We start from the raw sequence: 26,200 nt of genomic DNA, 5'->3' as shown, positions 1-26,200 counted from the left end.
ATTTCATGCAAATTTTTTTCATTGTTCGAAACAGGATATTGCCATTGACTTTGTCTTTCAGAAAAAAATTATAAACATCCAAGGTAAATGAATTTTTTTTTCCCAAAGAGAAATGAGAATAAAAAACCAAAAACAAACGATAATGTCTTTTTTTTTCTTCCACTTTCATTTACTTCCCTATTGCACGATAAATCTCATTAACGTAGTGACTCCAATGGTATCTCGCGTATTTTCTCTCTATCCCTTCGAAAACCCTTAAATTCTCGTTAGCCAAAATTTTTGTTTCTCAAAAAAAAAATGCCAAAAACGTTTTATGAGGCCATTGAAGGTCGTTCAAGCCATAAAAACCCATCGGATGTATACTTTACATGATATGCAAAAATCCTTTCAATAGCTTTTTCATAATACTCTATTGTTTCTTTGTTGAATATTCCATTAAATATATATATAAATTTTTTCCTTCTATTTTATATCAATATGAATGTGGACTTATGTAAAATGATTTTCCATAAATTTTTAAATCAAATATATTAAATGTAATCAACGAGAGAAAAAAAAAAAAAAAAACGTTATTTTTTCTTTGTCTTTTCGTATATTACTTTTGTAAATAAAATTATGAAATTTTTTTTTTTTTTCCATGAATAATTTATAAAGTATATGGAGATAAAGAAATATATAAAAAAAAAAAAAAACAATATTGATGAAAGTAAAAAAAAATATAATATCGATAAAATATATATGAAAAAAAAAAAAAGGAAAAAAATCGCAAGAGAAATCAGAGAAGTTGATCTGGCATTGGAGGTAAGGCGTATCATTTTTCTTGGACAATGAATTCCCCTGTGAACTTTTCTCGTGCCAGTGCATTTTATCGTCGGTGGCTTTGACTGACACGACACCAACTTCAACAAAAATAAGGTGGCAATGGGTATGGGCCAGTGGTGAAAATAATAAAAATAAAAAAAAAAAATATAGTAGTAGGATAGCTTGAACCTGGCAAGTGGAAAGGCCAAAGAGGGTTGGCCAACAGGGACAAAAGAAAAAGAGGGGTGAGAAAGTGAGTATCGGCAAGTTACCCGCATTGATATTCCACTGGGTTCCTAGGATTTCATTTATATGCTAAACTTCTCTGTTGGGTCTCTACATTTTTTTTTTTTTTTTTGCTTTTTTTTACTTATACAACTACTTCCAAGGACTATGATTTCAGCACCCTTTTTTTTTTCTTACAATGACAATTATCTCAATGAGATGTTTGAGGAGATGTTGACAAGACAGTGGTTAAATTTTAAGATTAATTTGAACATGACTTTTCATCAACTCATTTTAAGACCAACAGAAAAAAAAAAGGAAATTCTCACTGAAAAAGTTTTAAAACATCAAATTAATTTTCTTTAATTTATATTTAAAAAAATTTATGGATTAAAAAAGTGTTTGATTAAGTGATTAACACTAAAATTATTTATGTTAATTAATTAGTATCTTAATTAAGAGTCAAAAGAAAATGAGGTCGTTAAAAATTACAATGAGTTTCATGTTACTCGAAATAATATTAATAATTTATTCTGGCCTTTGATAATATTACACTTAATAATTTAAAAAAGTATTTATTATACTGATGTGTTGCTTGAATTAGAAAGATTTATTTTTTAATTTTTTATTTATATGTATTTAAAATATATAGTTATCTTTAGATATTAATACAGGTATTTCAAAGTCACGTTTGAACTTGACAAAGTTCATATTATATTGCCATCCTGGTGATGTTTAAAAATGGAAATAACCAAGACATGCTTTTGAAAATGCTTTCAAGAAAATTGTAAAATTGTGAGGGAGGAGTTGAAGAAAGAGACAGGATGTGTTGAAAAGAGGAAAAATGACGACAGAAAGATGCTTGTCGTGTAAAACACGTGTCGCTCGCGCAATGTTCCTCATAAAGTTTTCTATCTTTTTATTTTATTATTTTTTATTTTTTTTTTTTCGGTTATTTCGCTGCTGTTGCAAAGTATCCCAGTATCGTAGTTTTTACTAGAGGGATAGTTGAAGAAATAAAAGTAAAAAAAATATAAATAAATATATTTAAAAAACACTGTAAAGAGTTAGAGGTCACGGGCATGTTCTAAAAAAATTGTGTCGCTATAAAACAGAAATACAGGAGTTGTTTAAAATTTAAAGAATCATGCTAGACAAAATTATCATTCCCGTTGATATTAAATATCTCAGTAGTATACTTTTATGTTTACAAAAAGATAAGATAAAAAAAATGTATTATTTATTTTTTTACATGTAAAATTGATTTTAAAAATATTTAACAACACGAAAATAATAAATTCAATGTTTTAATTAGTTTTCTAATTATATTTAGCCAAAAAAAAAAAAAAAAAAACGAAAAACTAACACGATGGTAAATATTTCAGTAGTACAAGTCAAGCAATGTGGAGCCATTTTTTTTTCTTTTTTTTTTTTTTTACCTAACATGTATAATTAGAAAAAATTATCAATTAAATTTCTTCCTAATTTTTTACAATGATATTTAATAATTTTGTTCAATCAAATAATAATATTATAAAATTCAGTAATTTAAATTTTAATTACCAACATATTTTATTTTTACTTCAAGGTTTAATCTGTATTTTTTTTTACTCTCGTTAAAGTCAATAGACTATTTTAGTTTTTATGTTTTTCAGAAAATGCATGTGCGTATAGACTGATATATTTATGGTCTCTCGATTCAAGTATAACGATCAATCGTGTAAAAAAAAAAAAAAAAAGTAAATAAATAAAATAAAAAAGAATAAATAAAACCTACATAAAATTTTTATGCTCAATTTAATGAGCATATATTCAATTTGAAATCATTTTTAAGGTACTGTCAATTGTTAATTCAAACATAAACATAAAATTTAATTTAATTGCTGTATAAAGTGTTATTTAACTTTATGGTGTCACATATATAATGCTAAATTACGGTCATTAAAACATACCATGGGTGTGTTGATGAGTTTAAACCTGTGAATAATTGAGGCAAACTCATTAGTACGTATAAATCCTTCACATATAAATGATGCATATAAAATTAACAATAAAAAATTAATCCTAAAAAACTTTAATAACAATTTTTATGTAAAATAAAATTTTTAAAAATCAATAAATTTACAATTTGCATGTTTCATAAAAATTTAGAGATAATAAAAATAAAAAATTTATACCAAGCCAAGTAGAGCAAGTCAATATAAGTCATCCAATTTGTCGACAAGTAGTATTGGTCAATATATGTGCATGCAAAAAAAAAAAAAATGTTACATGTTGTTGAATAATCGTTAAGGCCAACACCCTTACCATACTATTTGACCCCTTGTCTACATGTGTAGCATGAAAGAGAGCTTTTATTTTCAAAATCAAAGAAATATTTTTGTGCCAATCAGCTGTAGAAATTGACTTTGATCTTTAATATAATTTTCACTCCACAGTTCAACACTTAAGTGGTACTAATTCAAAAGCTACTCTAATTCCTTCAAAAAAATTTTAAGCTTTTTTTAATTTCTAATTATCAAAATTAGTGTAAATATATATTTCTAAAATGATAATAATAATAATATTATGTATTTATTATGGATTGAAGAAAGTCTACAGTAGAGTAAGAAAGTCTAAATTCCCATAGGGGTAGTATGGAGGCCTCTGTTGGCTTGTCAAGTAGGGTAAGACCTCTATTTCTATGCGATTGGGTCGTAGATAAGGTGAACGATCAACAGGGGATCGACTGACTCAATGGCTTTCGTCTTCCATATCCAAAACGAAAGCACGTGGTAATCACGATTGTCAGCCATTAAATTTATTTATTTTTCTCCCCCTTTTTTATCCACAACAGTGTCAATATTTTTTTCTTAATTTTCAATATATTATATACTACACTGTTCAATAAAAAAAATCGTAATTTTAAATATTTTTAAATTCAAGTCTTACACTGCTTGACTTGTACTACTGAAATATTTAATATTTATTTTTTTTTTAAATTTTTTTTTCGCCAAATAAAATTATTATTACCATATAATTATAAAACTAAATAAAACATTAAATATATTATTTTTATGTTGATAAATATTTCTTCAATTAATTCTACATGTAAAATAAAAAATAAAATTTTTTTCTTTCAATTTTTTGACTACTGAAATATTGAATTCAAACAAGATAAATAATTACTTCGTCTTGCATGAACAAGTAAAATAAAAAAAAATTAAAATCATTCATCAAATAAAATGACATTATAAAGTTTTAGAGCTTTTTTTTTTAGTACATATATAGAGAGAAGATTTGTACAAATAAAAATGAAAAAAAATTTTTATAAATAAATGGTATATGCAGGCTGTCGTTAAACATGGTGACTTGAACTCATTACTAGTGTATATAGCAGTTGTAAAAGCACTCTTTTTTTTTTTATGTTTTTTTATTTTCAGTGTAGCGAAGATATAAAATGACGCAAGGGGCTTAAGGTTGAATCGTTGAGTGTCTCAGTGACTCTCGAATAATAATACTACCTTGTAAAGAAACTTTTTCATCCCCCACGATACAATGTCTATATGTGTATATGCATTTTTCATGTATTTGTGTGTGCATGTGTAGTATCCTCGAGTATCATTTTTTGCCATGTCTTTTATACTGGTACTTTTAGCTCCTTGTAGTTGGCTTTGAGCCCACGTTTAACTTCCGGTCCAGTGGTTTCATCATCAGTCCGAGACTCTTCGGCACTTAACTACTAGATTTAACGCTCTTTCGTTAAAGAATATCACTGCTAAAATAACCATCCCTTGTGTATCTCTTTTTTTTTTTTTTTTTTTTTTGTTAATTACACATCAACAAATTTTTATATTACTTTATCTTTTTTTTCAGTAAAAATTTAATTACGAAAAAAAACAAATTTTAATCCTTCAATTTTTACATAAAATATTATTTGAAATTTAATTTTTCAGCTTTTTTTATCATCATTTATTTAATTTATAATAAATATTTATTAACGTCAATATTTTAAGTACAATTATTCGTGAAAATAAATTGAAAAAAAAAAATAAATTTATTATTTATTATAACATTTGTAAAATAGAAAATAAAATGTAAAAATTAAAAAAATTAATAAAAGGTCATTTATAAAAATGAACTAAATTCAAAGTATAAAAAAAAAAAAATTATATATCAATAATAAAGTAAAAATACTAACAAGTAGCAAAACAATGTCAGTGTATATAATTCAGTGACAATAATAATACATAAACCCTGTTCATTTGAGTCTCTACAATATCTAAAGTTTAATATATATTGTTCTTTGTCAAACCAACAATGTTTTGTATCTCCTCGTCATTTATTGTCGAGTCCACGAGTGGAACGACCCCGTTGACGTACAACAGAAAAGCCGATGTATATATCTCGAGTATCGATATAATGCACTTGATAATAATACATCAAAGGGATAAAATTTTGTGTTAGAAAAAGTAATAAGTTGAATAAAGATAAGAATAGAATTTGTGAGGTGAGTGTACATATTGTATTGATTGGATGACTGCGACGTTATGTTGCCGTATCGAATTCCGTCGGTAATCTCAAATAATGTTATATATACGTTCCAAAGGCTGACATCGCCACCATTCAGTTGGTTTTCCAAGTATTCTCATCACTGATGTCGATTCTATCCATGTAGAAGTGTAGAAATCTCAACTATCGATACATTATCTATTTTTTTTTTTCCATTATTTTTTATCTCTTTGTACAGATTTATTTTGTTGTTGTTTTTTTATTTTTTTTTTATACATTTTCTCTTCTTTCAATGCATCACGAATTGAATAGGCCACATGGATAAATGTGGTATTGGTGGATTTGAAGTAGCATTATGTGTGTCTAGCTCAATGTCCGATAGTCCATTTTAGCTTGGAGAGAATCGGTGATTCTTCCTAGTCACCAGGATTAATAGACTATCGATCTACATTCTTTTTCATTTTTTCATTCTCTTTTTTTTTATTTCACATTCTGTGGAAATACTCTCACATCGAAAATTTTATATATATATATTAACCTTACTACTGGCAGCTGGAACAAAAAGGTCGACACGTGTATTGTACTAAATTATTATTCGGAATCGAAAAATTTAGAAAATACTTGTTCATACAATATTTTTTTACGTAAATTGTTTTTTTTCTTTTTCTTTTTATTTATTTGAAATTTTTTTTTTGTTTGTTAAATATATCTATATAAATTTTTAATATTTCCCCCAAATACATATTTCATATATTGTGTGAATAATAAATTCTTTGTCGACATAAGGTAGAAAAAAAAAAAAAAAAATTGTTAATAGTAAAAATATGAAAATTCAAATATTATTATGTTTATTTTATATTTCTAATTTTATAATTTTTTATTTTTTATAATTTTTGTTTGTAGATAAAATATAAATATATTTCGATGATTTTTTAAATATTTATATTTCATTTCTACCTATATTTTATATTTACCTATCATTTATTTATTTTTATTTATTTTATTTCTGCTTTGACGAGCATAAACAACAAGTTTTTCGCTGTACAAGGTCCTTGTGATAAAACTTATTTACACGAAAAGAGGTAGTTGTATAAAAAAAAATTGGAGAAAGAAGAAGAAAAAATTGAGGATTCACTTTATCCACTCAATCGAACAAAACTACCACCCACTTTTCGACAAACAGTCTGGTAGTTTTGTCGAAGACAAGACGAATAAAAAGTATGTATATAGAGCTTCATAGAAAAGTACGATGGGCTTGAAGTTAAAGTTTTGAATTTACTTAAACTCAAAGTTTTTCTTGGGTGCCAACTTCAATGCTTTAAAACACCCGCATAAATATTTTACTCAACCCCTCTGTTTAACCTCGTTACCCCTTGCCACATCATTTTATTTATTTATTTTATCTTTGTCATATATTTTTTTTTTTTTTTAATTTATTAAGAAACTCCTAGATAGGATAGTTTGAAGGGTAAATTCACAATGGAGTATAGTATTGGACAATTTTGGCAGTAAAGAGCTTTTTAAATTTCCTTTTTCATCTCATTCTTTTTTTTTTTTTTTTTTGACCGTATCGTGAATAATCCCCTCGCATTTTATTTTCTGTTGGCAGGCATATTCATGGACTTTAAATTCCCGCGGGGATTCCTTGACGACGTGAAAAGTAAAATTTAAAATGAGGGATTTTATTGTATTTTGTACACAGAGACACTTGGCTGTTTAATATACTTCAATGATACTCGGGTTTAATTTTATTTACTCAATGCAATTATCCTAATATTTATAAAAATTAAATGAATTATTTTTTCTTTAACATTCAACATTGAAAGTATTTTTTATATATATATTATTTTGATATTTTATTAGACTGTTGTGTTATTTTTTAAAAGAATGTTTTTAAATATACGCATGAATTTTTTTTCGAGTCGATATCCTTTTTTAATTTGATGATGTGTATTTTTGATTTAAAAAAAAAAACATCATTCTCTATTTTTTGTTCTTTTGCAATTTAAATTTTCTAAAGTTGGAATTTTTTTTTTTTTATAATTTATTATTAACCATTTTTTATTTTTATTCAAATGGAATTAAATTGTCTCTTTAAATATTTTACTTAACTAAATTGAAAAAAGGGATTTTAATTTTTCAAGTCAATTTTTTTTTTTTTTTATTTTATATAAAAAATAATTTTTTTTTATCTCAAAGTCTTTTGTCATTTTTAATTTCTTTCTGATCTTTTTTATAAATGCAGTTAATGAAGTTTAAAGTCATGAATTAAAGTAAAATTTACATTAAAATTTTTTTTTTAAATCCACGTTTATTTAAATTCAAAAAATTTATTAAGTCCAACAAGAAAAAATTGAAATCCATATTTTAAATAATCTAAACAGTATAAAATAATTCAAAAAAAGTGGTCAATAAAATTATAAAATAAATCAAATTCTTGATTTTTATCTTTTTATTTAAAAAATTGTCCTTGATAATTCCCAACATGCAATGTTTTTATTTAAAACGACCTTTAAAGCCTTGAAAAAAAAACTAAACTATACAAAGTACAAAAAAAAAAAAAATTATAATCAATTACAACATAAATAATAATTACAAAAATAAAAAAAAATTTCAACATTCAAAAGTAAAATTACAATCACAAAGCAACTTCCTCAAAGCTTTTTTGACATTCAATTTCAAATCAATAATATTTTCTCCACCATCAACCCTTATTTGTCAAAAAAATACATAATAAAAAAAAAAAACAAAATAAACAAAATACAAACCCATAAAAATTAATATTAAAAAAAAAATAAAGATAAAAATCGATACAATTGAAAAAAAAAAATAAATAAATAAATAATAATGTTTAGAGGCAGCGCATAGATCGACTGAACTGCATAGTCCGCAGGATTCAAGTAGTAAAAACACGCGATAGTACGGCATGATGACGTCACACAGCCAGGTCGTTACGAATAAAACCGAATAGAACCGATAAATGCCGAAGTATATAAGCCCAAAGCAATGAGTTCAGTACAACTTTGGCCGTCGTGCATCGCGCAATCCGACATTTTCCATGGCAACCTCGTGACTTTTTCATTAGAAAATTTATTTTTGCATGACCTTTAATTATTTATTTCGATTTTTCATTTATTTATTACTATCATTTAAGTATTTAAAATTATTTTATCATTTAATTAAATAGTGTTACTGTTATTTCATTGTGTTTCATTTAGTTTTTCTTTTATATATTCAATTATCAAATGAAAATTATTGATGATAATGTTGGATTTTTCCATTATTACGCCTTGGGTCTTTCAGTTATTGAATCAAGCACAGAGCTTTAAATATCAGCTTGCATAACAAGTTGTAATATCATTTTAAAGTGTTGATTATTTATTTATTTACTTTAATTTACAAAACAAATATAAATATATTATTGTGATATATTTTTAAATGAATAATCATTCGAGAATCGTTGAAGTTGAATTACTGCCGCGGATTCCTATTGCTGCAAATTTTAGAAGTGCCGGCAGCTGACTGTAAGTTTTTTTTTTTTTTATAAATTATAAATTATAATTAATTTGAAAATATATTTATTCTTCATCATCATCATCATCATCGTATTAATTTTTATCAATTATTTAATTTATTAAATTATTTTTAAAACTGTTTTTAAATTATTTCAAACTTTTTGTAAATTTAAATTTTTAAATTAGCTTTGAAACGACATAAAAAAAAAAGTCGGTAAGTCGATCAGGTACAAGGACATATAACACGGACATGATATGATTGTATATTGCATTTTTTTTTTTTTTTATATTTTATTTTTCGCTTAAACGACAAAAATGATGCTTGAATTATTTTCAATTTTTCATTCAATTCTGTCAAATATATATCATATTTATTTATTTAAAAAAAAAAAAAGTAATTTGATATTTTGAATAATATATAAAACTGTATATATAAATTTAAATTTATTATTGGTTTTGGAGAATTTGGTTGTTACTGAATCCCTTGTGACCTAGCTTTTGCATTTTGTAATGCAACTCTTGACATCAGGGGTGATTAATATTATCTCTGTGCTCCAAAATACGACACATTCCCATGGGTTTTTTATTTTTACAACTAAACAAATAAACGAAATGATTTTTTCACTTGAATTATATATATTTTTAAATTTAATTTCTCGAAACTTTAACAATTTATTGTATTTATTTTTAAAAACAAATATTAACAAAGATTTACATCTGTAACGAATATAATTATATAATTTCTTTAACTTTATTAAAGCTTTTTCAAAATATATTTTCATTTTATTTATCCAGTATATATTATTTACTTAGTTGATCTAAAAAGAAAAAATAAAAATTGATCGAAGAATCTTTTGTTCCGGCAACAGGAACTTTCCATCGATTTATATCCTCATTTTAAAAGTTAATTTTGTCTTCTTATATAAACAGGTATATTATGATTGTATATACAAGTACACATTGTATATTTGCACAAGAAAGTTATTGCCTCTTGGGTTATAGAATCGTCGACGAAGGACATTCTAGGTCCATAAGATTGGCCATTGAGAAACAAAACAATACAGTAGAATATTGTATATCCCAGTTCGAAATTCCATGGGTGTTTTGGTGTTCACAATAGTCACGTGCCAAACAACACTGTCTCACTATAACTTGCCACAAAATTATTCAAGCATGGAAAATATATTGGCTCATAATCGAGTAAAATAAAAAAAAAGAAAACAATGAAAGTTAAATTTACATTTTGTTAACCAAGCTATAATAACATTCATTGAGAATATATATTTTTATTTTCATTTTACAACTTGTTTTATCCTTTAAATTACAAAACAAAAAAATTATATTTAAGCTTTATTTTAAAATTATTATCTCATCAATAATCAACAGTTTATAAAAGAAAAGATATAAATATATATATAAAAAAGAAGGCGCCTGTAATATTTCAAGTTAGAAATGTACCACTAAAATATTTAACTCATTTTATTATCTATATACTTGAAGTATTTTATACTTTATTTCTGGCTCAATATATAGTAATTCAAGTATCGAAAAAATATATGCAATTCATCACGCGACCCTTTGGCTGTTCTAAATCATTCACGTGCCTATTGATTTTTATATACACAAAAATAAAAATAAATAACCAATTCTAGTTTAAATCATCAATAAGAAAAAAAAATTTTTACAGATAATACACATTGCATTATTAATAATCTATATCCAATTTTTCGTGAAAATATTTCAATTAAAAATTGGATAAAATAAAATGAAAAATGTACAAGTATCAATAAAGCAAAATTGTCTGATGTTACTGTGTTATTTCTACTGTGTCTCAAAGTAATATCACAGTTTGGACATTTCATTCGTGACAGAATCGTATAGCACATCATGAAATTGCAACGAATGAAAAAGATAGTTACACATACGTAGTGCCGAGTGCACTCGCGACCCTCCATAAATCCTCCAAATGGAATTTTATTTTTTGCAACCTCATTTTATACATACATATTACATAAGCATCTCAATATTTTTTTCTTATTTTATCCTTCTCCTACTATTCACCTATACATTTTTTTTATATTTTTTCTCTTTACCCTAATCTCTTCTCTTTTTTCTTCGTTCCAGGGTAAAAAAAAAAATAGTAAAAAATCTTTAGACTATTTTTTTTAACCAAGAACATTTTTTCTTTATTTTATTTTTTTTATTTTTTCGTTTCTTCAACCTCTATCTTTCACGTGAACTCATTATCTTCGACGTTGGCTTCACCAGACGTAATCGCAAAGACTCCGGAAGTGTTTCCGCATGTTCTCGATAAGCTTCTACCATCGAGCCTCTGTTCCTATACCTCATTCTTGATACTCACCCTTATTCAGGCTACGATGAACAAAAAAAAAATATATATATCGGATTTGCTGACTTGAGATGGTTTTTTGAAATAAAATGATAGTAACTATTGTATTTTCGAGAAAAAAAAATAAATTTTTTTATACAAATTGAAGAGATGGATGGAAAAAAAAATATAAAATAGTATACAATTGATGTAATGCAAAATATTTTGTTAAAAATATATTCTTGCTTGGTGACGGCACGTACATGATGATTTATAGAAATGCAGGCAAGGTAACTTGCTTGTCTCGATCGTGACAGAAAAATAAAAAAAAATGTATGGATGAAAAAGTGAAAAAATATAAGAGATGGCTTACTTTGGGTGAGACTTTTTTTTTTTTTTTTTTAAACTTTTTCATGTTGGGTGATTTATGATTTGACATTCACTATTTATATGTGCACACTGGAAAGTCATGAACCTCGAAAATAACTATAGCTAAGTTTGCAAGCCATTAATTTTTTTTTTCTTCAATTTTTGTATTTTTTTTTTATAGTTTTAAAAAATAAAATTGTTATGTTTTTTGTTTGAAAAACTTTAACATGTTATTTGCCAGAAAAAAACTAATAGTCTAATACAACGTTTGAAAATATATTTTTTTTCTATTTCAAATTTAATTATTTTTAAACAATATTAAAAATTATAAATAAAAATAATTATTTAATAAAATATTTTCATCAATTCAAGTTACGAAAAATTTTTATAAAATAGCTAACATTATTATTATTTTTTATTCTACCAATATCTGCAGTTGAAAATTTTTTTCAACCAATAAATTAATTTGAATTATTTATTTAAAAAAAAAAAATGATTATTTGATTGACGATTGTCAAATCAGCATAAACTTAATAACCCAAAATATGCTAAATGAGGAAGCGGCTAGCCTAATAATTTCAAAGTATGTTTTCCCATAATTTTACAGCTGGTGGTTTCCTTATTTCTCAGCCTTAGCAATGCATATCATAGCCATACAACGAACAAAGATATGTACTTGAATAAAAGAGAGAAATAGAGAAATATATAGACTTGATGATGGTAGTGGTGGTGATGGTGATTGTGAGGTTGTCAGAAGGGTAGTTGTGTATATGTCGAGACTGACGTATAGGGTTGCACAAGAGGTAAAATGATAAAACGAACAAAGACAAAGTAAGAGGGTTGAAGTGAGTAAAATTATTGTATATAACCATCAAAAAGAAAGAGAAAATAAATAATAGTAGGTTAATGATAAAAAAAGAAAGAACGAGAGGGGGTTGCGCCGGTGCCGTGCGTATTGATCGAAAGCGCGTCGTCTCGACGCCAACGACGCGACCGTTACCGACGCCCATCCAACCATATATAACAATATAACACAAAAATAAAAAAATAAATAAATAATAAAATACGTAAAGCAGAAATTTTTATTTTACTACTATAAAATATTATAACTACTTTTTTATATTATTATTATTATATCTCAAATATATTTCGATTAAAATCATTTCCTGCTAACACAAATCAACGTGATATTTTCATGATAATATTGTCCATATGACAACTACAAACAACTAGCCAATAATTTAACTCAGCTTGTCTCTGTGTTGGTTTATATTGATAGTGTTATATCACTTTTTATATCAACCAGATTTTTATCTTCATTATTCTTTGATTTTCTTGAAATATTAAATATTGAGCTTTTTTTTTTTTTTATTATTATTTATTACAAAAAAAAATTATTAAAAAAAAAAATACGAGTAATTAATTTATTTGATAATATTGATAAAGTAATTAGAATTATTTTAATTGTATTTTTTTTTGTTTTTTGAAATTATTTTTGGTAGTTTTTTTTTTGTGAAATGAAATATTTTATTTGGTCATTTGTGACGTTAAAAAAAAAATAGATACATAAGTATAAACATAGAAAAAAGTTGGAGAAGAAGAGATGAAAAGTGGAGAGAAAGGCTTGGATAATGCTACAGACAATTTCATTTATTTTATCATATAGACTATTGCTGTTACATTTGCCATAATGGAGTCCACTTGTATAGTACATTTTCTGCAAGCATTGTTTGCGTTTGTATATACAAATAAACATTAATTATCGTATGTGTGTGCAGGCTGTTTGTTAACTTGAACCTACATTTGTTGGATATTCACTTAAATGTGTGAAAAATAAATTATTAAATACTTCTAATTGAAATTTTTTTAACTATATTTATTTTAAAAACAAAAATTGTTTAATAAAATAGAATATTGTTTTATTTTTTTTTGTTTAATTGAATTTTCAAGATTATTTATTTATTAAAATGATTATTTCAGCTAAAGATCAAGCTCAGTTGGTGAATCTTTATACAAATCCTTTAATTACTTTGGCATGGTTAACAAGCGTGTTCTAACTGTCGGTTGTTTGACTGTATTTTCCAATCGTTAATTAAAGCAGCTAAAAGTTACTTTGAACATTGCTTCAAAACATTAAACTCAAACAAAATACGTTACACACATATACGAAGATAATAAATTAAAAACAACTTTCAATCTGTTTTACAAAAAAGAAAATAATCAAAAAAACACTAGCTTAAAATAAAATAATTATTTTTTAATTTTTTATATTTATTTTTACCTTTAATTTTAATTATTTTTTCATTTTTTCGTATGATTTTATTTGATGATGATATGATTGATGATGTGAATGAGAAAAAAAAAAAGCAAAAAATATACACATTATTCAGGTATGACACTGAGGGTGCGGATGTTGCCGAGTCGAGTCTGGCTGATGACAATCTCAATGGAAATTCAACTGGAACGTCAAACACGCCAAAATCCTTTTCGACCCTTGAAGCCAGTGGTTCAAATCAAAAAGCCAGAAAGTACGTACTCATGACAGTCGTACTTCAATATTATATTATCAACAATTTATTTTATTCTTTCCAGTTGCTATTTGGCTTTTAAAAATTTATAATTATCTTCTAATTTTTACACTATTTAAATTATATTTCAAATCACCCAAAAATCAACATTTAGAAAAAAATAATTTCTCCACAAATAAATTATTGCAAAGTAGTTTTTCGATTTCTAAATAAAATACATAATAATTTTTTTTTTTTTTTTATATATATTGACGAGTTCAAGAATAATATTATCAATTTATCAATACATTTTATTCATCAACTTTTTGATAAAAAAAAAAAAGAAGTTTCACTTTAAAAAAATGAAACAAATTGACTCTGAAAGACACTCTTTTTGATATTATATGAAAAAATAAATTTCCCATCAAATGAGTCGATCAAATTTAATAAAAAAAAAAAAATAAATATATAAAAAACGAAAAGAAAAAAAAATATTATCTTAAATGGAATTTCGTGGTTACGATGGTGTAAACGTTTGAAGTTTGAACATGTTTTACCTGACCAGTTTTGTGATATTTTTTTTTTTTATTTTTATTACGCATTTATAGGCAATTCAAAGTGGCAATTGACGATAGTAATAAAACCTTATGAGGATTTCAATTCAAGCTATTATTTTACCTTTTCTCTGTGCTGGTCCTTCGGTCCCTTTGGCTAAACCACCATCCAAATGTCAAATTCAATTGTTCATGATGCCAATCGTTTTCCTGACGATATCCACCAAAAAAAAAAAAAAAAAAACTCAATGATTACATCTCGTGTTTTTTTATATTTCCTTATTTTATTTTACTTGGTTTTTTATTAAACAAAAAGTAAATTTTCATACGTCATTTTTATATTGTAAAAATTCACATCACACTTGGATTATTATCATCGTTCTCGTTCAACTGGTGTCATCAATGCAAAACAGGTGTTTGACCAATTCATAATATATTCCATTTTTTTCATATTACTTTTTATCAATATAAAAAATTGAATATCAATGACAAAGACAAATACAATATTACAAAAAAAAAAATAATTCAATATGAATCATGCAAATTTATTTTACAAAAAAATTACAATTTCATATACTTTTTAATATATTTCAATGTGTTTGAAAAGAATCATGTTATTTAAATTTATCATCACTTTTTTATAATAATTTATTTTTTCAACGTATGAAAGTGATAATTTAAGGGCATATTATATGCAGCAGATATTATTACAGCATGATTTTGAGATGAAAAGTTGATTCGGGTTTAAGGTATAAAGTTTCTCCACAGTTTGTGGATAAACGAGGATAATTTAATGAAAATGTCTTGGGAATAGAGAAGAGCTAACTGAATGCTTTATAGCACATTGTGCAGACTATAAAATTATCTATCCCAATGAGTATATATTATATACTAGTAATCTTGAATATAGTTTTTGAGGAATTGATGATGGAAAGTTGTATTAATCGTTTGAAAGATTTTTTAATTACTCAGGGTCTTTAGTAAACGATAAAAACAATTTATTTGTTGAAAATTAACGATAGCTATTTATAAAATAAAAAATCAACAATTGAATTGTCAATTTTTATAATTAATTTTGTATTATGTTGAATATTAATGTGCAATTTTATTTATTTGATTAAAGTTATTGTGAAAAAACTGACAACGATTCAAACGAGATGGGTGGAGTACCTCATACAGATGAGGGACTTAATGAAGACATATATGCTGTACCAGTTAAACGTAGACAGCCAAAAGATCAAAAAACTGTAAACCAATCAAATGACAAAATATCTGATGATCGAGAATCTGAAGATAAAGATGAAAATTTACCAACAGGCTGGGAAAAACATGAAGGTATATTTTGCCAATATTCATCCCTTTTTTTCTTCTCAAATTGAGAAATTGTAATTTGTAAATTATCCTAGACCATTCTAGTAATTATCTAATTATCTATTTACTTATTTTTTTTAATTTTTATTTATTTCACCATAAGATTTTACAAATAAACCTCCTACAAAATATTTCAAATAATTTATCGACCAGTAAAACCACTAGTACCATTATCATTCTCCGCCCCCCGAATTCGTTTTTTTTTTTTTTTCGCCCTTTTATATATGTATGTATATACACCTAGAATGCGCAACAGGTGACTGACACGCGCCTCCTGTGTTCTTCTTCAATTTCAGACAAGGATGGTCCCTACTACTGGCACATTAAGAGTGGAACAATACAACGTGAACCACCTGAAGCACCATTGAATACTAAAATTGAAAATCGTAAAAGTCTTGTCAAGGATAATGACAGTGTAAAGACAATAAATTATATTTTACACATAAATTATTTGTATTATTTTTAAATTTAATAATTATTATTTAAATTCATTGCAGATTAATAATTTTCATGGATTGGGTAATATGATTAATACAGTGACACGTAGTAATACAAGCTCTGCACTTGATCAAGAATTAGAAAATAAAAGAAAAGAAGAATTATCATTAAAGTAAATGAAATAAATTATCTATAACATTTGTAGCATTTTTAAAAATAAAATATATAAATGTATATTTATTTTTTGGTTCATTTTTGATTTAAAGAAGAAGAAGTTATCCAGCAAGAGTAGAATCAGAAAGCAGGGATAAGCCAATAAGATTTGCTGTCAGGTCATTGGGTTGGACTGAAATTGCTGAAGAGGATTTGACTCCAGAGAGAAGTAGCAAAGCTGTTAACAAATGTATTGTAGATCTGTCACTTGGGAGAAACGATTTACTGGACGTTGTTGGACGATGGGGTGATGTTAGTAAATTATATATCCACACATTTTAATATTTAATATAATAATTTAATTTTTGATTGAATTTATTAATTTAATTCAACAGGGAAAAGATCTTTTTATGGATCTTGATGAAGGAGCACTTAAATTAATTGATCCTGAAAATTTAACTGTACTTAATACTCAACCAATTCATACATTGAGGGTGTGGGGAGTTGGCAGAGATCATGGACGGTAAGAAAAATTAATACTAATAATAATCAAAACTATAATTATTTTTCATTAAATTAAAATTAACAAAAAAACATTTAAATTTAATTTTTAATGCATTAAACTTTTAATGGAACTAACAGTGAGAGGTAAATATTAATAATATTTAAAATAATTATTTTATATAATATCATAAAAATTTTTATTTATTACAGAGACTTTGCATATGTTGCAAGAGACAGATCAACAAGAAAATTTATGTGTCACGTGTTTAGATGTGATATACCAGCACGTACAATTGCCAATACACTTCGTGATATTTGCAAAAAAATAATGATTGAAAGATCATTGCATCAAAATTTGGCAAAACCAATTGATATTAATGGCAGAACAAGTTTAGCAACAAGACCAACAAATTTACCAACAGAACATCGTCGTTTTCACAGAAATGATCCACCACTTGTCAGTAAGTAATTTTAAAAATATAAAATATTATTATTTATTATACAGATTTAATTAATAAATTATATATTTATTTATTCAATTAGCACAATCATTTCCAACACCAATGGAAGAACCAAAAAAAGTATTAAAAGCACAGTATCTTGGTTCAATGCAAGTAACAGCACCATCAGGTATGGAAGTACTAAATGATGCGATAGATGAAATGGTGACAAATACACCAATAAATCAGTGGAAAAATGTCAACGTTGCAGTTGCACCCAGCATGATATCCATACTAACACCCAATGTGAGTCATTTAAATTGAATTATATAACAAAGTCACGCAATAAAATAATTTTACTTGAACATTATCAAGATGCATGCTCTACTTGTTATACATACAAGTATATCTAAATGTAACTTGAATAATATACAATTTTTATGTTGATTTTTAGGATGATAAATTGATAACAGAATGTCGAGTACGTTATTTATCATTTTTGGGAATTGGTAGTAATGTTAAACAGTGTGCATTTATAATGCATACTGCTCAAGATCTTTTTATAGCACATATATTTAATTGTGAACCAAGTAGTGGAGCACTTTGTAAGACAATTGAAGCTGCTTGTAAGGTAAATATTTATATTAATTTTTAATTGTTTAGTTTGATGGATAAATTTTATTTAAATTAATTAATTTTTTTTATTTTTTGATTATACAGCTAAGGTACCAAAAGTGTCTTGATGCACATCCACAAGGATTTAGAAGTGCAAGCAGTCTTAGTACACCAAATGGACGTGGAATTGGGGCAACATTAAAATCACTTGTTGGTTCATTGACTGGTCGAAGGAATAAACAAGGTGAATCTTGAGATGAGGCTCTCTCGCTGCAGGTAATACCTCAAATTAATAATTTAAACAACAAACAAATGTGTACAAGTAAAATAAATAAATAATTGCTTGATTGTTAATTTAATATTTATAAATAATAATTAATATATTTATCAGGAACTGTGGCCATTGCCTGCTGAGCGAGAGGTGATACGACACAGGCATCTACAGTCTCCTATGACTAGCAAATACTTTGGAGGTTCACCACCGAGTGCCTCATTGAGATCATTGTTATCGCCGTCGTTAGACACGAGACGTATTCAACTTGCTCGCTGGGAAAGTAATCCCTAAAAATATTCAAATCTAAAAATAAAAAAAAAAAATTAATAGAAAATAATATTTTAAATAATTAAATATTCAATATAAATTCTCGTCGTCCGTCCCCCTCAGGAGGATGAACCCCCTTAAAAATAAAAAAAAAAAAAGAAATTTAAATAAATTGAAAATAGATAAAAAAAAAAAAAGTATTTTCAATTTTATTTTTTTTTATTTTCATTTAAATTTATTGAAAAGTAAGTAATTGAATTTCGATTTTTTTTTATTTCAATTGCGATAATGAAATTGATTTATCCTTACTGAGAAATGAGAAAAAAAAAAAAATAAATAATAATTTAATAAAGGTGTTGATGAGAAATAATTTTTAAAAATAAATAATAATAATAATAAATAAATAATGTATATGCCACGCGATTATTACAACGTATGTCGATATGATGTTTCTGTGTTATATCTTCAAATAGTAGTAATAAAAAATAATAATGATAATATTAAATAATTATTGGCTGAAAAAGATGCGTCGTGAGAGTGTATCATTCAAAATAAATAAATAAAAAAATTTGAATGTTGATGAAAATAAAAATATATGGAAATTAAAATAATTATAATAAATGTGTAAATGTGAAAATTGACATTTGAATGTGATTTTTATTTTTATCAGTGTCGAAATAAATAAATTAAAATTTCGAATAAGCTATAGAGAGCTTATTTAAACGTAAATTGAGAAATAAAAAAAAATATCTCAATTAAAAATGTGTTGATTAAAAAATAATTATCACGATTTTTTTTTTTTAATTTAAAAATGTTTTTTAATTTTTTCTTTTGCTCACCTGTTGATGTTGAATTTTATTTATTTTGACCTCGTTGAGAAATTATTATTGACCTTCTATATAATTGCTAATATTAATGCTTAGTATTTTTTTTATTTAGAATAATGTATGTTGGTAATTTATGAAAATAAAAATTTGGATATATATGTTAACATTTCAAGCGTTAAATAATAATGTATAAATAATTTTCAAGTGTACAGATGAATAATAAATATTTTAAAAATATTAATAACAACAATTAATACACTTGAAGAATAAATTTAAACAAATGCTTGTCCCTCATCATCATAACAAAAAAAAATAATAAAAAAAGATAATTGCATCAAGTCATATAAAAAAAAAAAAAAAAAGAGTTATTTTTTATGGCAAATAATAGGTGAGCTTGCGTAATTGCATAATTTAAAGTGGCATGACAAATATTAGTGCAAAAAAAATTTAAAGCTAACATCTAATAAATATTATAAATGAATGAAAAAATTAATCCATAAAATGAAAGAAAAATAATAAATAAACACATGAATTTGCGTTTATAAAAAAAGTGTTATAATTTTTCTTTTTTTTTTTTTTTAAATGATGTTTGTAACTGATTTTAGGCATGTTATATTTATCGTTAAAAAAAATAATATACACATACACAACACATCCAAAATCGACGCGTCAATGTGACTTTTAAATAGATAAAATTGCGACGATGAAGTATTTAGTTATTAAGAAAAATAAAATATATTTAACACATATTTTACACTGACGATCACACAAAAATGCGACAATGATTATTATTAAATTGAATGAAGGTAATTAAATAATGTCATGAATGATTTGTCAATGGAGAAATGTGAAAATTGTAAATATGGTAACTTAGACGACTGTGTTGACTCGAATTTATCGAGACGAAGAAAATGCTAGAAAAAAATTTAAAAAAAAAAATAAACGTAGACATGAATTATCTGTCGATTTTTCTCTCTGGCTTGAAATAAATAATATTACATAATAAATAATTGGGTAATGTTATTGACTTTTTTGCTCAGTGGTGAACGACATTTTTGTAAATAATTTTGCGTACACTGTTAGCACGTAAATAAATAAATAAAATACGAAGAGATAAAATCCAGTATGATATTTGATAATAAAGATAGTTTAGAAAAAAAAAAAAAAAATGATAGACACAAAGCGAAAGTAAACACTTCACATGAAACTCACAAGAAAAAAAAAACAGCATACATGATATTAAAAATTAAACAAAAACACACACGCGCATTAGCTTAACTATCTCTTAATAAATGTTGAAAACAAATTAAGAGAAAAATAAAAAATAAATAATATATTAATGATGAAAATAATAATCAATAATCAGTGGGACTTGGCATTTAAATAAATAAATTTTCACAATTTTAATTATTTTTTTTTCGGTTTAATTTGTGAGTTTAAATGTCAAGAGGGATGATACTAGAAATAAGAAATAAAAAAACAAAATATTATATTTAACTGTGACTTTTAATAATTCTTTAAATGGTCAAGAAATAATAAAAAAAAATAATAATAAATAATAATAAACTCAGTACTCAGTTCTGCACAAAAGTTTAAAAAAAAAAAATGAATAAATATTGTATAAACACGATAAAAAGCTCGATCAATAATGCCAGTGTGTCATTATAAAAAAAAAAAATTATTATTGAGTTTTTAAGTTCAGTTGAAAGAAAAGAAAACATATAATAATAAAAAAAATCGTCCATTATTGTTGTCGACTTTTTTCATATTTATATAATTATTTTAAAAAAGTCACGGAATTTATTTATTTAATTTTTGGTATTTAATATTTTATTATTTGCTTTGTGATTACTAATCACTGATCAGTGATCAGTATGAAAATGATGACAATTACAACAAAGATAATACCTTAAAGAAAATATGATTTTTTTTTTTTTTGAATTATCTACAACCCGCCCACTGTATAACACGCCCATTCGTATGTGTAATTCGAAGAGGACCGATTATTATTAACAAACATTAAAAAAAAAAAAAAAAAATTATATATATTATAAAAGCAACTGAATGAAATATTGTAGCTACACTCGCCTCTTGTGAATAAATGCCTGTTTGTTTCTTTTCGAAATATTTCTATTCAATAATTAACCAATTTTTTAAATTTCTAAGAAATAACATTAAACAAAATTATATTATCAATATAATAGATTATTTTATTGTTCTAATATAAATCATAAAAAACGTCCAATATTTTATTTACATTATAAATATTTACATAATAATAATATTTAAAAAATGCTTATTCATTTTCTTTTAAATATAAAAAAAAAAAAAAAATTATAAATTTTAAATAATACTTAATTTACGTTTCAGGAAAAATAACATTTAATGGAATTTTTGTAAATGCAGAATTTGCAATTTTCATGAATAATTTAGCAAATGATTTTTCAAAAGGTTCTTGAAGTTCTTGAAATAATAAATCAGCATTTTCATTGATAAAATAACTTGCTGGTGCAGCAAGAAGTAAATTACCATCAAAAAGGTTTGTAAAATCCATAAATACTTTTTTTGGTATAAAATTAATAATATATTTTTTAATTTTCATATATTCTTTTCCATCTTTGATAAATTTTTCACCGTGAAATTCACTTTTTGTTATTAAATTTTCTACAATCAAACGAAACATTGTAAATTTAAAAATCGAAAATACAAAAAATTTAAAGCTACTTACTCATGGTGATGTTGCAACGTCCATTGCCACGAATTGGAAGAATTAATAATTTACCATCAAGCTTATAATTACCAACGAAATCAACTTGAGGATTAAATGCTGTTGATTTGAATATTAAATTTTCAAAATCAAGTTTATAGTCAGTAATTTTAAGGCTCTTTGTTAAACCATGAAGTTTGACATTTTCATACTGTTGCTTGAGATATTTCGTCGAGCCAATTGAAAATTTATCAACTGCAAGTGGTTCAAGTGCTTGAATATCTAAATCTTTATAACCTGAAACAATTATTTACAATTATTTTACCTTAAAAATCATTGGTTAAATAACACAAGCCTTAAAAAGAAAACTTGATTTGATAAAATGTTAATAATTTCCTTTTTTTTATAATGATTACAAAATTAAAAGAAAAAATTCCAATAATCCAATAATAAATTAGCTAATATAATTATCAGTTATTAATTGAAATTTTAAATAAATTAAAATTACCTTTTGCTAATTCTTTGATTGCAATTGCAGCGGCTTCATTGACACAGTCTGATAAATTTTCTAAATTTCTTGCGCATACTTTGAACCTTGATGCTGAAAAATGCAATATTAAATTTTTAATGAATGAAAAATCATGTATGGTAAATTAAAAAATTATATATTTCGTAGATAATTTTGTAAATAACACTCATTAATTTCGTAATATCTGATTATAAATATCTGCAGTACAAATAGTGATCTTGGAAATTCCATACTTGTAAAACTATCCGGTTAATTTTACTTTCTCTTTCATCGCTGGTTCAAGCTAGTCACTATAATTTTTTTTATTTATTTTTTTCATTTTTTTGTTTTAAATTTGATGAATTTTCAATAATTTTTTTTAATTATATTTTAAAATTAGATCAGTATGCAATTATTCAAAAAAGAAAAAAATTGGCAAGTAGATAAATTTTTTAAAAATTATAAAACAGAATTTATTTGTTATTTATTTTTTTTTTGATAATAAAAATTAGCTTTTTATTTATTTAAATTAATTTTCATTTCACTTACAAGTTAACGTTGAACTTTCTGACATTGAAAATGTCAAAAAAAATAATCCAATAATTAAAATCATAATTTTTTATTTTTATTTTTAAATAAACACTGTTGCAGATTGTTGAAGACTGAATTGACTTAGTCAAAGATTACATGCATTTATAAGTCCTGCTCCCACCACTCGTCACTTGTCGACATTTCACTGCAAAACATTCTTTTTTTATTTTTTTTAATTCTATAGAATATATAAATCTTCTCATCTCTCGTTGTCCTGATAACCATGAAATGAAATTATGCATTTTTAAAATTTTTTTAAATGTCGATGATGAATAAAAACCAATCTTTCTTAATTGTAAATTTAATATTGTTATTATTTTCATGATTATTTAAAGACAAAATATTATTTTTGTTGAGTTGTATTTGGTAATTTTATTTTAAAATTTTGTAATTTAATTATGACAGTAATTTTAATGTTGTTTGATTCGATGATTGGATGGAAAATTTAAATTAAACTAAATTTATTTATAATTTTCTTCATCTTTCTTTTATGTTTTAAATTATAATCCAATAATTTGTATAAAATTTAAAATTACACTTGGATAAAATAATTAAAAATAAATATTTATTTCATGATTTTAGTTTGATACAAGTAATTTTCTAAAAATAATAAAATTCATTCAAATCGATACAATAAAATACAAAGAAAAAATAAAACAAAACAAATATAAATTAGCTGATTTCATTATCAAAATAAAAATAAAAAAACCATCAAGATAATGATAAAATTATTAATTTATTATATATTTTAAAAAACACCATCTTGAAATTTTAAAGCAAGACTATTTTTTGGTCTTTGAGTTTTTAAAACTCCAATATCAATAGCATGACCAATCAATGGACAATTTGCATGATTATATTTTTTCGATGCAAAATGTTGATTATTTTTTTCTTGTTGTACAATATTACGTGGAAAATAATGAATTTTTTTTAATTGTTTTGTCGTACAAATTGGCATTGAAACAACTAAATCATCACGACTTATACGTCCAATATTTTCAGGAAATAATCTTTCATTTAATTCAAATTGTTCAAATGACGATCCAGAACTTGATGATAAGAGAGTTGCTTTTGAACCATGTGTATCAAAATAATTTTTATCACGAAATTTACGTAATTCAATTGCTTCATCATCTGGTTTATCAGGTAATAAATATTTTGATAAATCACTATCATTATGATGACAACAATTTAATGTTTTTTTTTTTCTTTTATATTTTTTATTTTTTTCATTAATTAAACAATTATCATAGCAACAATTTTTTTGTGTCAATAAACGTGTTGTTTTATTTTTATTATTATCATTATTTTCATTATTTTTAGATAATTCATTTTTATTTTTTAATGATACTGATGAAATTGTTTTTTTTGGTTTATTTTTATTTATTTTTTTTGGTGGTAATATTGTCTCAATTTCTGGTGATGATTCTCTTGTTTTTTCAATCACTGCCAGACTTTTATTTGACGAATTTTTTTTATTTATAATTGATGATTTTTTTTGTGGATTTTTTAATTTATTTTCAAGATTTAATTGTAGTCTAGTTATCTCATCTTCACTTGGTGAATCATCTGATTTGTGAACATCAGCAGTAACAATAATTTCTTGAATTTCATTATCATCAGATGAAGATTTTTTTGATCTATCACTTGTGCTATTATAATTATTTTCTACATGTCTAAAATTTTGTTTATTTTCTTGATGTTTTATTAAATTATGTCGATATTTATTTGTAGGACTAGATGGACTTTCATTATCGAAATTATTATTTCTATCAGTTGATGTTAATTCAACATGATGATGATGATTATCATCACCATTAACAACATCCTGATGATAGCTATGATTATTTGATAATTTTTGTTGTACTTTACGTAAAAATTGAGATCTTGGAGTGTAATTTATTCGTTGAACTCGTTGTAATGTTTCATAACTCAAAGCTGGTGTTAATAATGTATTTTCAGTATGTTGTTTATCGTAATTGAGCTCATAATTACTCTGACAATGTTTACAAGCTGTTGATAATGGCTTGTGATGAATTGTTCTTGCTGATCTTGGTTGAATTTTTCTTGGCTCATTACAGTAGCAACCTTGAACTGGTCTTCTCAATGGTGAATGAATTATTTGTGGCTTTGATGTCAATAAAATTTTACCACCGCCAATTGTCATGTTGGAATCTTTCTCGTCACAATTATCACCAAGTCTAGATGAAAATATTTGACTATCTTTTTCAAATAAATTTGGACAAAGAAGACCGGATACTCCACTTGAATCGTTTCGTATTTTCCAATAATCTTTTGGACCCTCTGGTCTTGAAATAACACATTTATTTTTTTTCTCAGCTTGTGGTAATCTGTTGAGACATAAATACAACATTAACAATTTTCCATTTCAAAGAAAATAATTTAATAAATATACCGAATTTCTGAGTGCAAATTTTTAATTTCTTCACTGACAATTATTGAATTTTTTTCAATTTTTAATAACAATTCTCGACTCTTTTCTCGAAGACTTTCAATATTTATGTTAAAAGCTTTTGCCATGCATTAAATAATTTTTTTTTTCTTTAAAATTTAATAGATATTTGTTTAATTTAATTTAGAAATAAAAAAAAAAAAAAAAATGAACATGTAATTATAATGAAAAGCAAATTCAAGTTGATTAAAATTTATTAAGTCAAAATGACATTTGTCAAGTCAAAATATAATAAATGATT

At 24.7% G+C, this 26,200-nt stretch overlaps 3 protein-coding genes across 9 annotated transcripts in view; 1 reads left to right on the top strand and 2 right to left on the bottom strand.

Moving 5' to 3' along the window:
* LOC122858863 (protein Fe65 homolog) overlaps positions 1-20,949 on the top strand; it is a 90,320-nt gene extending 69,371 nt beyond the window's left edge. For 4 of the 7 annotated variants that reach the window (XM_044162063.1, XM_044162064.1, XM_044162067.1 and 1 more), the window contains 11 exons: positions 15,915-16,126; positions 16,459-16,577; positions 16,660-16,772; positions 16,867-17,065; positions 17,149-17,276; positions 17,396-17,401; positions 17,468-17,718; positions 17,801-18,003; positions 18,152-18,328; positions 18,418-18,588; positions 18,704-20,949. In XM_044162063.1, the coding sequence (XP_044017998.1) occupies positions 15,915-16,126; positions 16,459-16,577; positions 16,660-16,772; positions 16,867-17,065; positions 17,149-17,276; positions 17,396-17,401; positions 17,468-17,718; positions 17,801-18,003; positions 18,152-18,328; positions 18,418-18,567 (1,558 nt within the window). In that variant the 3' untranslated portion in view covers positions 18,568-18,588; positions 18,704-20,949. Of the gene's footprint in view, positions 1-8,530; positions 9,042-14,120; positions 14,259-15,914; positions 16,127-16,458; positions 16,578-16,659; positions 16,773-16,866; positions 17,066-17,148; positions 17,277-17,395; positions 17,402-17,467; positions 17,719-17,800; positions 18,004-18,151; positions 18,329-18,417; positions 18,589-18,703 lie in introns of those variants that run through there. The other 3 variants (XM_044162065.1, XM_044162068.1, XM_044162069.1) reach the window with 2 other exon arrangements.
* A 1,090-nt stretch (positions 20,950-22,039) lies between these two features.
* Positions 22,040-23,556, bottom strand: LOC122858856 (protein takeout-like). Its single transcript, XM_044162055.1, has 4 exons — positions 23,445-23,556; positions 22,896-22,988; positions 22,409-22,684; positions 22,040-22,344 (listed from the first exon to the last, which is right to left on the bottom strand). Exons 1-4 carry the CDS (start codon positions 23,506-23,508, stop codon positions 22,040-22,042), a joined length of 738 nt encoding a protein of 245 aa, XP_044017990.1. The 5' UTR covers positions 23,509-23,556.
* A 473-nt stretch (positions 23,557-24,029) lies between these two features.
* LOC122858855 (probable WRKY transcription factor protein 1) lies at positions 24,030-26,120 on the bottom strand. The gene is made up of 2 exons (XM_044162054.1): positions 25,903-26,120; positions 24,030-25,837 (listed from the first exon to the last, which is right to left on the bottom strand). Exons 1-2 carry the CDS (start codon positions 26,025-26,027, stop codon positions 24,235-24,237), a joined length of 1,728 nt encoding a protein of 575 aa, XP_044017989.1. The 5' UTR covers positions 26,028-26,120; the 3' UTR covers positions 24,030-24,234.
* Between the last annotated feature and the right edge of the window lie 80 nt (positions 26,121-26,200).

This window comes from Aphidius gifuensis, linkage group LG6 (genome assembly GCF_014905175.1).
Source record: "Aphidius gifuensis isolate YNYX2018 linkage group LG6, ASM1490517v1, whole genome shotgun sequence".
NCBI lineage: Eukaryota > Metazoa > Arthropoda > Insecta > Hymenoptera > Braconidae > Aphidius > Aphidius gifuensis.
This window is presented reverse-complemented; position numbering and strand designations above follow the sequence as displayed.